A 14,444-nucleotide genomic window follows, 5' to 3' on the forward strand; every position below is an offset into this window, starting at 1 on the left:
TTGAGACATGAAAATTTTCATATTGATACTATTATCATAGTCCACAACATTTTAGGGTTATAAGCATGGACGGTAGGAAATGAACACTATTTTGGTGTCCTAAACCCAATGATTTGCACCCGACAAAAAAGGAAATATTGCTCGGCACTCCAACATTAAGTACACAGCCGTGAACAACAGCTTTTAACTCTTCTCAATATTAACCTTTTATAAATTAAAACAAAAAAAATGCTTAAGTTTGGATTCATGCTCAATCAATCAAATCGAACTCAATGAACACCCTAGCCAACCCAACAAAAAGGGGGAAGGGGTGTTACAAACACTCATCCAATCTTGTTTCTTGAAGAAATCTTCAAACACATGCAATTTTTTGAGAGAGTGGATCTATTGGTATCCAAAAGATGAATTTTTATAATCAATGTTTTGGGGGTAGTCATCAGCCAGAACAGAATCAGCAAGAATATGTCTCTGTACAATGTTTTCATTTTTGCTTGGGAGTTGCATTCCGCTTGGATTCCATTGTTGTGCCCTCTTTTAGTGCTGCCTGAGCTTCATTCTCCATCCCAAGTCCTGTGAGGGCAACAGATTGAAGATAAGATGCTATGTGCCATACCGGGGAAACGATTTGTGCCTGTATTGCATCGTTCAGAGATTCCTGAGGCATGTCACTTATGAGATAACACAAACTGCGCCGTGCATAGACTGTTGGAGAAACCATTGTTCCAGCATCTATGAACTGTATATAGAACAATGAACTCTTAATGACTACACTAGCATTAGAAGCCAAGTAAAACATCAAACAGAACAGCTTAATATGAGAGATCCAGGGGTGTTGCTACAAAATTGATTCATCCATAGACTTGAATAAGATTAAAATCATAATGTATCAGTATTGATGTGCAACTCTAGTAAGAAAACTAAAGCATTATTCATTATTATGAAAATCTCACATCTAGAACCGAAGGATGTAGTACCTATCAGATTTAGTTTTATTTTAAATATCAACTAGAGATTTATTTTGTAACATGCAAATTCATTTTAACTAATCAGCAGGTTTTCAATATTGTAAAGTTGCCCTTTGTGACTGGGTAGGTCACAGGTTCAAATCTGCAAACTCTGCAAACTGCATTTAATAACCCTCCCCCATACCTCCACGAGGCAAGGAGCCTTCTAGCACTGGGGTACTAAGTTTTAATCAGCATTCAGCAGGTTTTGAATAAAAAATGGCAAGCCAAATTTAGACTGGTCCTACTTATCAACATCACTAATCTACCTGCGAGTAGCACTCAATTGCCAGTCTAAAATCTTTCTGCCGGAAAGCAACATCTCCCTTTTTCTTGCAATTTAATGTGTCCTGCATTTGATCAGTCCACATGTGAAATGATAACTGCAATACCAGAAAAGAGTAGAGAGAATACACAAGTTAGCCTCTTTTAAAGAATATATATATATGTTATTATTTCATCGTTTGTACTGGAAGAAATATAATAAATTAATAAATAATCAAGATTTTACAGAAAAGATTAAAAGGTATACGGCAATTCAGTAAAATATAAATTAGATAGCGAACCTCATTTGCCACTCCTTCGTCATCTTTATAGCCAATACTTTCCAGAACTTCTTGTATGGCAGTCAAGTCTTTTCTTGAGCATGCTTCACCAAGTGGAGATAATGAAGCAAAAGTAGTACTATGCTGGATGCCCATCAAGACATGTGAAGGAACCTAGAAATAAATGAGAATCAACAAATTTTGGTAAGAAAAAACAATCACAACTTGAACTTCCAAAATTGATGAACAACACTGTTCTCATCAAGTACGACATGCATGTGTGCATGAAGATATGATAGTCTGAATATAGATAATACATTAGTATGCCTAATAGAAGACACGCCTTAATCCTAAAATAGAGCCTATAAAAATATTTGTTTAATTGTTTGATATGTTGTGCACCTGTTATGAGAACAAATGTGAGAATAAAATTTAGTTTTTGCCCACACATCTGTTTGAGGTCACTTGAAATGAATAAACAAATTGGGTAGTGTACACTTCAGTTTTGATAAAAATCATCTAATCTGATCATAAAAATAAATTGTGTTTCGATTTAGGTTGGTTTGGATATGATATCAAATCCAAACCACTTAAAAATTGGTATTGGATTGAATTATATCTTTGTGTCTAAACATGCAGTTAATATAAAATAAATAAAAAATCATTAAATATTAATTTAAAATATCAACTATCACATCTAAATCATAAATATTACTCAAAATAGTCTCAAGTAAAAAAAAATTAAAATTAATATAAATCTTTTTAAGAAGCAATTGAGACAATGAAATTAATCAAATTATAAAGAAAATAAATTAGTATCATAATTTAATATATTTCCACTTATACAAGTATGAGTTGCATGGTTACTTATAAATAAAATTATATAAGTGTACAAGTTTGATTTGGATTGGATCGGTTTTTGAAACTAGATCTAAAATCTAGTCCAATCCAATTAAATATTTTTTTCCATTTTTGGTTTATTTGATTTTCAGTTTGTTCGGTTCAATTTTGACAGTTTGCATTGAATTGGACCGATCAATAAACATCCATACAAACAAACTGGCACTAAGCAGAGATTTCAAACAAGATACTCAATGGCAACTAATAGTAAGTATGCCTTACTATCACATGATAATTCTAAACCAACCTCTGTTTCCTTCTGAAGAGGAGCCAAAGCAACTACCAATGATTTTGGATTAGGCCGTTCTCTAGGTTCATACTGTAAACATCTAGATGCCAAGCGTACTAACTCAGTTCCATCGTCATCTGAAAATTGTCCTTCCAAACAAGAATCTGTCAGCATCTGAAGATTTCTTCCACGAATCACATCAAGGGCCTGCACCAAATTTTCTAATCATTACACCATGCAAGTTTACATATGGTAATACATAATTAGCTATTAAGTACCTCAAAAAAATGGCTATTAAGGATATGTTGTACATGGAGGGCATGGGAGAAGAAATGAGGAAAAGGAAAGGTTTTGAGTAGACTTCATTCTTATTAGGGAAATTTCAAACGAGGGAAGGAAAATTGGGGATGATCTTGCAACCACCAGAATCCTCCTTCATTTATTTTTATAAACAATTTGAAGTTCCCCAATTTGTACAAATTTCAAGGATTTTAGCATCAAAACAGAAAAAGAAACTTGTTAAATTCCCATGCTGTTTATTTCATTTGCTTTTGGTTCCTATCCTTCCTTCCCTCAACCTAACAACTTAAACTTTTGGAATTAGGCATTGAGACAGTTGTTTTGTTAGGAAAAGAAGAAAAGGTCAATTTATGGACAGATTCAAAAATCAAGTCTACGAATCAAACCAATTAGATTTGCTTGGAACTTTTAGGACCCAAACTAAACTCAAACCATCCAAATCAACCTGTCAGGTTGACCAAGTTAACTAGCACTCATATTCTTTACCTATGATAAGAATGACTTACATGACTTGGGGGGATATGCTTCCCACTGAGAAGGTCAAGCAAAAGGGTTCCAAAGCTATATATTACACTTTCTGGTGTCACTCTCCCTACAAAAAAACAAAGAGAAATAAGAAACCATGTATCACTCCACTCTACTAAAACATAAATGATTGTAAAAAATTTAAATGCAATACAGATTTTCAATTGAATATTAGTGTTGAACATAAGAAAGAAGGACAAAACTAACAAAAAATCTGTTATATGGCATACCAGTTCTAAGATACTCTGGAGGGGTAAATGCCAAATTTGTGCTATAACTTTTCCCATCCCTGCTATTTTTCATAAGACCAAAACTTGAAAGCCTAGGATTACCATCCTGCAAAATTCTAACACATTTTTTATTAATCTAATTATTGGGACATGTATAAAAAGGGGATACACAAAAACTTACCTCATCAAAAAGAACTCTATATGCATTGAGGTCATGATAGAGAGCACGCCCTTTGCTTGTGCAGTATTCTAGAGCTTGTGCAAGATGTAGAACAACTCTTAGTCGCATTGCCCATTTCATGGGTTGTGTTTCCCCTGATTTAGACACATGACTACATTATTTCACACCATAAAAACTCAAGGGTCTGGCATATAAAGTATCACTCCAACAGCACAATCATAACAATATAGCAAAGAAAACAGGAGATTAGAAGAGACAGGGAGCAAACTTCGTGAAATCTAGATATATGCACATAAACTTAGTAAAAGATCTATCTTATAATGTTTTGTTCAGACTTTGAAAAAGACATTGTAAAGTTTGAACAATGTTTTATATAACAATATTCTAATCTCCTTATAGAGATTGATAATTATATAACAACATTGTTTTATATAGAGATTGATAATTATTTTATATAAACAAGGTGCACTTATTCCAATACAGCATATTCCAATACAGCATATTTGCATAGAAGTCCTTATAGAGATTGATAATTATTTTACAGGTGCACTCTAGAATCTAAACAATGTTTTATATAACAATATTTTACAGGTGCACTCTAGAATCTAAACAATGTTTTATAGAAGTCCTCAAAACAATGTTTTATATAACAATATTCCAACAAGTTATAGTCAACCAAATCTTATAAAAGCAATTGCCCTCTAGAATCTAAATCAAAATTCAAACAGAATAGACTAAAATCTGTTTACACTTTATTACTTCTCTTAGAGGGAAAAGAATACTAGCAATCTAATTAAAAGCATATTTATCTATAAAAGCAATTTCTAAAGAAAAAGGGAAAAAATAAATTATTAAATAAAAGTTAGTCATGTGATAATAATCATAATATGCTGTACTAGCATCCTCTCTAATGTCTTAAGATTATCCAAGCCCAGATAATAATCAACATATAAAAAAAATGGAAAACGTCATGAAAATTCCAGAAGGAAAACATTAGAAATTTGGCAGCTTATGTACTAATCAAGTAAGTTGAACCAACAAAGCACAGTATTGACCCCACAGCAAAGCAAAAATCAACAAAACCGTAAACCATAAATTTAAGACATAGTGATCAGATGTTCAGCACTTAAAGGAATAAAAAAAATGCATAAAAGGAGCTCTTACAATGAAAAAGGTGCTTTGCAAGTGTTTCATTGGGCATATATTCTGCCACAAGCAACCTCTCCTCTCCTTCACAGCAACAACCAAGCAAATTTGCCAACCTTTGGTTACGAAGCTGACCAACTGATCTTGCTTCCTCCTGCAGTTAAGAAAGAAATTGTTTTGAATAATTGAAAGTGAAAAGAAAAGGCAGAAGGTGTATCAGCACAACCCAATGCACACCATTAGCTTCACAGAAACAATGAAACCTAAAAATCTTAGATTATTAGCAGCCCATTGAAAGAAAGTATGTACAGACACAATTTTAAGCTTTAGGCATACTTGCATGTTACCAATACTGCAAATTGACCAGACAACATGGGAAGAATATATAGGATAGCCTATTACCATTTCAAAAATTGGTGACAGCAGAAAATGACTCAGAAAACTTACTGTGGTTTATTTACCACAGATGGTTCATTGGCACTAGTCTACAACTATACCATGTGTTTGAGTAATACAAAATACAATAATGCATTTGAGCAATGCAAGCTCATGAACACGAGAATTGAGAGTTAAGAGCAAGGTTAAAGAAGTAACCAATAGGGGCAGGTGAATTTACCAAAAACTGCCGAGCATCTGGCCAAGCATTCCTATTAAACCGCTTAACAGCAATCCTCATTTGATTCTCCAGCTTTCCTTTATAAACAACATTTGGAGCCTTCTCTCCATGTTCAGATACAATGTTCTCAACAGCAAAACCAGATGTAGCATTCTTGAGTTGCTCAAGTGTATATTCACGAAATGTAGGCCAGTTACTGACCTCACTACTATCCTCAATTTCTGGAACAAAAGGTAACATAAACATATATCATATTTCCTTATAATTACCTGGAACTATACAAGACACTAGAGTATGACTTTACCCACCAGCATCTGGAGTTTCAATAACAGAGGCCTTAACTTGTGAATCCACACAGCACGGGATGAGTCTGGAGCACTGAATACCCATTTTGGTAGGCTGAAATCAAACTTGAAGTAATGAAGACCTCTTACACTTTCAATGGTGTGCCTTCACTCAAAATATTTGAAAATGACAACCAGTCCAATCAGATCCACCTGAACTTTATCAACCCTATGCACTGTCACAAGACACCTTCATATTTGGCTTTGATGACTGGCTACCAAAGCTAATGTATCTGCAATGGAGCCAGAATTGTATGGGAATCACTTCAAAAGCTTTGCTTAAGTGAAGGTAAAAGAGTAAAGCAACAAAAGTCATTTTGATCTTAGCACAAATTATGTGTCAACATGGTCTTCAATTATTACAAACAACCAACCAATCGAAACAGAATAAATCTGTAGATACTGTACTTGATTTCCAGATTTTACCAGCATCAGGAATCCTTTGGAAGGAATAAGTAGCTGAGAAAAACTAACAATCAATAAAAACAAAACAAACCTAAAAGTACTACTACTTCCTCATTTAAGCATAAGGTGGAATATAAGTACTTTTTTTTGTTGGCCAGTTCATGTTCTCACAACCACAACTAATGAGAGCAACAACCCCAATTAAGATGCTCTTTATATATGACAGTCTAACTACTACCATCTTAGCATTAAAAGCTAAAGAACATCAGACATGAAGATTCACTGGATTCCTCCAAATGGGTAAGTAAAAAGTAAAACACAAACACTCATGCTGAAGATTCAACTTCATATGATAGTCTACCTACTAATATCTTAACATCTATAATTTTTCTTGTTTTTTATTTCAGAGTCAACTCAGCTACACTCAAGTCTTCAAAACCAAAATGCTGAGTAAAAAGCACCAACTTTTTTGCAACCTACTCAAAAGTCTACAACTTCACCTTTTAAAACCTTCTTCTAACCTTCTCCAATGGCAGAGGAAAAAGTTGAATCACCTGAAGCTGCAAAAAATGTTTCTCTTTTATTTTCTTTCTCGATCAAATCAACACCTTTTGCAAGATCCACATTTTCTCCCCCAAAGACCCTCGTTTTGCAATCTGCAAAGTTCGAGCCTTTCCCTCGATCCAACCAAATCCCACTAATATTTTCTCCTCAGATAATCAGGATTTTACAAAATCACCCCCTCTAAGTTCCAGCAGATCAAGTAAAATATTTAAACCCCAGATAATAAAAAAAATCAGATTTTTATGAACAGAATTAATGGAGGAGGAGAAAAATACAGGTGTTGGGTGAGAAACTCAAAGCTGAGCTGAAGATCTGTGTGAGAAGCAGAAGAATAAGAAGATGGCGATGAATGATAGAGCTAAAAGGCTTCGGTTTTCTGACATTTTCTTTTTTAGCCTTTTTCGGTTTTAATAGAATAAATAAATAAACATAAACAAATCAATTATTACCGACATGTCATGGGTGTATGTGATGAGTATATATTCAAAGATCAGGAATCTGCATGTTATTTAAACAATTTTTTAATCAAGAATTTGTTGGCACAACACACTTGCTTCTGGGTTTTATTTTATTTTATCATATTCAATGTTTCAGTTTTTATTTTTTAATGTTAGAATTTCTTTTATGATTATGGCTAGTTGCAGTCAAATCTAACTGTGATCCTAAATAAATTTTACGTGCAACATTAATTAATAACCGGGATTATAATACTTTAATGAAATTTTATGGAGATATAGTCATAGTATATGATTTTTTTTAGAGAAGTTATAGTATATAATCTAAGAATTGATAAAAGTAAATAGAAATGGGTTGCAAGGAGCCGTGAAATTAGAACTAATTAGTTTCTTTTTATAAACTCTAGATTATTCAAATCTTAAAATTTGAGTCACTAATCTAACAAACTTAATCATTACCCCCCCCCCCCCCCCAAAATTACAAGAAATAAATACCTAGTTAAAAACTGATTTATATATATAATATTAAAAAGAATCTTATAAGTAAAAAATCTCAAAATATTCTTCATCATAAGACATATAATTATCACTATAAATAAAAATTAGAATGTTAACCGTAATAATTAATATTGGCATAATAGAAGTGTATATATTATATATTTCCACCGCCAATTGTTTTGGAGGATTATCTGGTATATGGCTAAGGCTTATCAAGTCAAATACTTCTTGCTGGCATGGCAACCAACCAATGTGTGCATTTTACAAAAATTAAAGAACATTTATATGCGTAGGAAAAGGCCAAGGAAAATGCTAGAAGTCAATAATGTACCAAATAGTTGAAGTAAATCGAGTTTAATGGGGACAAATTTATTTGTAGTAAATTTAATTGGGGGGGGGGGGGGGGGGGACTACTAGTATTTTACAGGAAAATGGTCAATAGCCTCTGTACCAAAACACATGGTCAATTGCCTTATTGTAACTTAATTATTTTTTACTCATTGTAATTTAAAAATATATAAACCATTAGTTATTTAATGAGTTCCTATAATTCTTATATCTTACTTATGTTAAAAGGAATAATTTTCCAAATAAGTCAAAAATATTATTGGTTGTTTGTGGATATTATTTTTTTATTAAAATATTAATGTTCTTTCATCGTGTATTCTTTCCATGTTGATTGAGAAATAACAATTGAAACCGTTGTAAATTTTTGTCACATATGATACAATGATACATTGAGATATGTAATTAAAAGTATATCCTTTTGCACACAATGACGTTTAATTAAGTGTAGAAAATTTGCTTGTATCTGTCTTGCTTTAGGGAAAACACAAAATGATTGTGTGTTTAACAATTCCAACAGGATTTCTCATGCCCAATTGATTATAATAGTGAGCTGCTTATTGAAATTTTAACAATTTCCAACTATGCCATTACAGTTGTCATGCTTGTTGTGTACGGGGATGCCTTTATTTTTTTCATTTTCCATGGTATAAGACTTTAGCTATAAACATCTGATATTTGAAAGAGTAATGTTGATTAAATTTATGAACCTTGTCACACCTGATTTTATAGTTGAGAAAGTATGGTATCATCGACACACACAAAGTGGCAAGCACCAAACAGAAACGAACTAATGGCTTAATAGATGCATATATAAGTAAAATACCAACATAGCCCTCAAGTAGACATGGCAAGAAAATCCATACCTGTGGATACTCACCCGAATTCGTCCCGACTTTGACGGGTAATACCCGAGTTGATCGGGTATGAGTTCGGGTTCGGATTTTTCCCAATAACCAAAAGTCGAGTACGGGTACGGGTATGAGATTATTAGACCCGTCCCGACCACGAACCCGCCCCGCCACTTAAAATCTTTAGAATTTTTGCATAATTTAATCAAAAGACATATAATTTTTATTACTAGTTAATTTTATTTTAGAATTTTTACATAATTTAATATTATTTGCTTAACTATTTATGCAGACACACACGTTATAATAAATTTATTGATATATAAGTAGTTAAAAATAAATGTTTAACAATCAATTTATTTTTTTCTAAAATCAAATTTTTAATATTTTTTTTACAAAAAAAAATATATTTTTCTAAATGGTGTGTGGAACGGGGTTGGGGATACCCGACGGGTACGAGAATGGGACAATAAACTCAAACCCATCGGGTATCGGGTACAGGTATGGAGATATGTTGAGGAGTCGGGGTAAGGGATTGGGAAGACAATACCCGTATTCGACCCGCCCCATTACCATTTCTACTCTCAAACTAGCTACTAGCAAAAACTAGAACCGAGAAACATTAAGTGCATATTGAAGTTAATCCAAAGAGATGCAGGAACAAGATGATATTTCAACCCTTCAAATTTGGTAAAAATTATAGTGTTAAAGTCTCCTTTAGTTTTTTTTTTTATTTACAATTTCTTCTATTGAAAAATATAAATTATTTGATACACCATCAAATACTAAATGTAAAACATTTCTTACTATAAATTCAAACTATAACTAATTGCTTTATAAGAAATCAATTCATTTTAATAGGTCCAACCTTTATTAGTACCTTAGAGTCTCTTAATAATATATATATATATATATATATATATATATATATACTTTTAAAATATTATTTGAAATTTATCTTCTTAGACTTTTTTTATATAAAATTAGTTTTAAATTTGTATAATTATGTTTTGAAAAACTCTTTTTCATTAAAGTTACATTCATAGGAACTTTAAATTATCTAATATAAGCTAGCTAATAATTTGAAGAAAAAAATATTAATAAATTCTTTTTATGTAGAGTTTTAATTTTTATATTTATCATAACTTAAACTATTTTAATTATAATATGTTATAAATATTTTTATTTTCAGTATATATATATATATATATATATATATATATATATATATATATATATATATATATATATATATATATACCATAGGTCAGTGTGTTTATTCATTTAAATATACATATTATACTTATATATTGAATATCTTAATAAGTTAATAATTTCTCATAATAAATAAACTAATTTAAAATATATAAAAATTATTATTAAAATAAATTTGAACATTGTAGGTCATAATTTTTTAAGTTCGTGGCTCATTAGTCAGAAACGAGAGGGTGATAATGTCTCATATGAAAATTAAATAAAAAAACAATTAAATATACAAGGAGCTTCCATGTTAAATTTTTATTATAGCAGGTTAAGTTTTTGGGATAAATATACTATTTTTTTAATCTTAACATTAACTTAATTATAAGATAAAAAATAACATTTATGCATAGATTATTATATCCAATTGAAAGACGTAACCGTGTTGATTATATGCAAGTATGCTCCTGACAGTCATTTTCTTGTTTGCTTTGTTTTGTGAGACATTAACAGTTTTTGAAAAACTGATATTTCCTCCTAACAAAAAAATTTGATTCACGCGAATATATAAATCTGAATCAAAAAATAATTTTTTTTCCAACTTACCCTTCGTTGAAACTTATTATTAAAAATAAAAAATAATCATTGGAACTAAAACATCAATTAAATTAAAAATATTTTAAGGAAAAAATATTAAATACAATAAAATTAATTAAATTTTCTTATATTTAAGACAAAAAATATGTTTATATATATATATATATAAGATGAAAGAGAATATGTTTTTTTAGTTCCACTTTGGAAAATATATGAAATCTAGATTTGAATATAAGTTTATATACTCTGCTCCTTATACTCTGTGACTTATGTTTGGCATATTTTAACATAGGTATGTTGACGTTTGGAACTTGTGGGCCTATTTACATGCCTTAATATAAAAATGGGCCTCTAAATACGTTAGTAGGCAGTTCGGATTTATAAAAAGATTAGAACAAACTTAAAAAAAGTTTATGAAAAAATAGATTAGACCTATTTAGGCAAAGTCTAAGATAATCTATTCTATTATCTCCTATCTCCTACGATCCAGGTATGATCATAGAGAATTAAAAAATGTAAGTGAGGTAAGGAAGAAAGATGAGGAAACAAAGAGTGAGGTAAAGGAAGATAACGAGTGGTGAAGAAATAGAAGAAGTATTTCATTTGATAAGAAAATAACTATGATTTATTGATGTTTCTTAAATATGTTACTATCACTTTCGTATTTTATGTACTTATGTTGGTGTAGCAAGTTAAAATCCTTTTAAGTGTATTTTGAGGATGCTTGGGAAGTCCAATAGTGATGGTGGTGAGTGATATTGAAATTTTTGGTTGTTAAAATGACACTTGATTTTATTTTGAAACTGAAAAAAATACTATTCTAATAAAAAAATTTAAATTCCATTATTTTTTTGGTTAAAAAATTTCTTTAGACATATTTTTTTATATTTTTAAAACAAAATACTTTTAAAAAAAGAAGAAGAAAGAAGCACACTCTAAATATTAAATAACCGAAAATTTTCTAGGGTTAGGGCTTAAATTATCATAACCCTAACAATATTCTTTCGGTCAGTGTCTGATAGTAGATTGAGCAACAGAGGAACGATGTCGAAGAAGAACAACCTCGCCAAGAGAAAGAAGCAGTACGAATTCGATCTCCAAAGTACTCTCTCTCACCTTCGATTTTTACCCAACTCAAACTCAAGTTTCAATATTCATGGTCTGATTTCGTGTTTGTTTGTGGCGATTTTTCTTTCAGGAGAGAAACAAGAGAAGATAAAGAAAGAGCAGAAGCTCCATGCGAAGAAAAACAAGATGAAAGTCAGTGTTTGCCTCTTAATTTGCCAGTTTTCTTTTTTTTTTTTTTGCTGAGATTTTTATTTAGTCGTGTTAAAAAAATGGGAATATGTGATTCAAGGGTTTCTTGTGGTGGTTTTGGATTTAATTAATTTTGTTATGTAAAAAGATGTTAACTTTTTTATGTGAGAATTTTAGTCGCTGAATGCTGAGATAGTGGGTCAAATTTAAACTCTTTGTTATTCTTCTTAATTTGTTGAAAGCTGAAGTAACCAATGGTATTTGGGTCTAGTGGAAGGGGCTAGTCCCCAATAATGTGAAGAACTATGGTTCAAATCTCCGCTAGTGGAGGTTTGCACATTTAGTGTTCTACAAATGACTTGAACATGATTAACTCCAAAAGTTTTTTTGGTGAGTTATTACCTGCAAAAGTGAATACCTGCAGAGGGAAAAAAAGTTGAAAGCTGATGCAGGATAAACAGAGTGTATGCTATATGATCTGAATATTAGATTTAAACTTTGGAATGGAAGGAAAACCAAAAGTACAAAAGATTAAATTGTGCTTTTCTTTATGTGTGTGTTTGTGTTTTAAGGATTAATCATCTTTTGTATGGTTTTGTTTTTGTTTGGTATTTAGGTTGATGGTAGTGACAAGAAAAAGAAAGGTGGGAGTGGATTTCAGGTGGGGAAGAGAAAAGTGAAGACCAAGTTGACTGCCCTTGCTAAAGCTAAGGCTGCCCAGGCAATGGAGCTTGACAAATGAGGTTCGACTTGTGTAATTTTAGACAGTGTGTTGAAATTGATAGATGACAGTGTTGTTTTGAGGCTCGATATCCTTGTTCTGTTCTGTTCTGTTATATGACTATGAGGGTATAAGTTGTATATTAGGTGACTATTTTTATTAGAGTTGTCTCTCTTTTACAATTTTTTGTCTAATCAACTGCCGACTTTTAATTTTACATCTTGCAATATGTTGATAAAATTTTGTACCTGTATGTGTCTTCTTTATGCTGTGCTCACTCCTATGTATACAGCATGTCCGCCTTGCAAGTTATTTGCAGCGATGAAGAGTTTGGCATTTTGTTTTCATGATGAGGTATATGCTTTCTGTGGCCACTTGATGCAGTCCATTGTTAGAAGAACTAGTAAGGTGTAATTGATGTCCGAATCTGAGCATTGAGAGCAGGAAGATTTGCTTGCTTGCTTGTGATGGTTTTGAATCCCTAATGATGATGATGATTATGTGATTGTTCTAGTGAGAGTATATGGTCAGCATAAAACTGCTTAAATTCTTAGCTAGTAAGGGGAGTAGAGATCCTCTCCATTTTTTAGGTAATTGTTATGCACGGATGTATCTGAGCATTGTGAGCCCAACAATGCTTGCAGTTTAAGTTTCAAATTCTTAAGGGTTAAAAATCGTTTCAAGTAAAATCTGTATTACTGGAAGTGGGGAGATAGGGTTTTCCTCTTCAAAGAAACAACTTTTTGAGGACAATGAAACAAATACTTTCTAGGAATGTCTGATTTGTCAATGTATTTCATGTTTGCCAAACTAATAATAGGTTTAGACATTGATGTTTGATAGAATAGGTGTGTTATGAATGTAGATATCATCAGAAAGCTTTAATTACCACAGAACTCAGTTCAGCAATTCTATTATGGTTTTTGGAGGTAAAATGATATTCTTTTCTAACAATTTTATATTGAGACTAAGGGAATGTTTGGTAGGGAAGAAGTTTTCTTATATCCGGAAACCTATTTTTTGAGGATGAATAAAATTTGTTTATTTAGTCATTGGAAATCTTTATATTAACTTATTTGAAAATCAAAGAATTATGTATATTTTTATTAATTATTTATTACATTATACAATTTAATAGAGAATAACATGATGTTTTAATGTAGTAAAAGAAAAATTAAACTTGAGAAAGTAAAATTTTCATTTCCTTTCGTGAGAAAGTTTGAGAAATTGATTAAAAAAATGTTTTAGGAAAACTTCTTTTGTTGGAAATGTTATTATTTTAAAATGCATATAAAACATGAAAAAAATTAAGTTTCTCAATCTATGATTTTTGGAAGAAAAAAAATTTACTAAACATCTAAATAACGTGCTCAATTTTTTTAGATTTAGCTATGAAGATAATTCCTAATGGAGAAAAATAGAGGAACTTAAAAATACTTGCAATTTTTTTATTGGAATTAAAATGAAAAACACTTTTATAGAGGTAAAAAAATATATTAGACCCTAATATAAACAATTAAATAAATTATTC

The 14,444-nt window shown here is 31.1% G+C and overlaps 2 protein-coding genes across 5 annotated transcripts; one reads left to right on the forward strand and one right to left on the reverse strand.

Annotated features, from left to right (window-relative positions):
• On the reverse strand, positions 1-7,391 carry LOC114418449 (serine/threonine-protein kinase BSK3-like). 4 transcript variants are annotated; one of them, XM_028383789.1, is made up of 12 exons: positions 7,265-7,389; positions 6,926-6,985; positions 5,985-6,253; positions 5,677-5,897; positions 5,079-5,214; positions 3,915-4,048; positions 3,734-3,839; positions 3,485-3,570; positions 2,697-2,885; positions 1,571-1,723; positions 1,274-1,387; positions 1-736 (listed from the first exon to the last, which is right to left on the reverse strand). In XM_028383789.1, exons 3-12 carry the CDS (start codon positions 6,064-6,066, stop codon positions 482-484), a joined length of 1,476 nt encoding a protein of 491 aa, XP_028239590.1. In that variant the 5' UTR covers positions 6,067-6,253; positions 6,926-6,985; positions 7,265-7,389; the 3' UTR covers positions 1-481. The 4 variants fall into 4 exon arrangements, with proteins under 4 accessions (XP_028239590.1, XP_028239593.1, XP_028239592.1 ...); XM_028383792.1 differs by lacking the exon at positions 6,926-6,985 and having other exon boundaries at positions 7,265-7,391; XM_028383791.1 differs by having other exon boundaries at positions 6,980-7,387.
• Positions 7,392-11,882: 4,491 nt separating this feature from the next.
• Positions 11,883-13,822, forward strand: LOC114418451. Its single transcript, XM_028383793.1, has 4 exons — positions 11,883-12,037; positions 12,134-12,195; positions 12,809-12,935; positions 13,206-13,822. Exons 1-3 carry the CDS (start codon positions 11,980-11,982, stop codon positions 12,932-12,934), a joined length of 246 nt encoding a protein of 81 aa, XP_028239594.1. The 5' UTR covers positions 11,883-11,979; the 3' UTR covers position 12,935; positions 13,206-13,822.
• Positions 13,823-14,444: the final 622 nt, after the last annotated feature.

Source organism: Glycine soja, chromosome 7 (assembly GCF_004193775.1).
Source record: "Glycine soja cultivar W05 chromosome 7, ASM419377v2, whole genome shotgun sequence".
In the NCBI taxonomy this organism is placed as follows: domain Eukaryota; kingdom Viridiplantae; phylum Streptophyta; class Magnoliopsida; order Fabales; family Fabaceae; genus Glycine; species Glycine soja.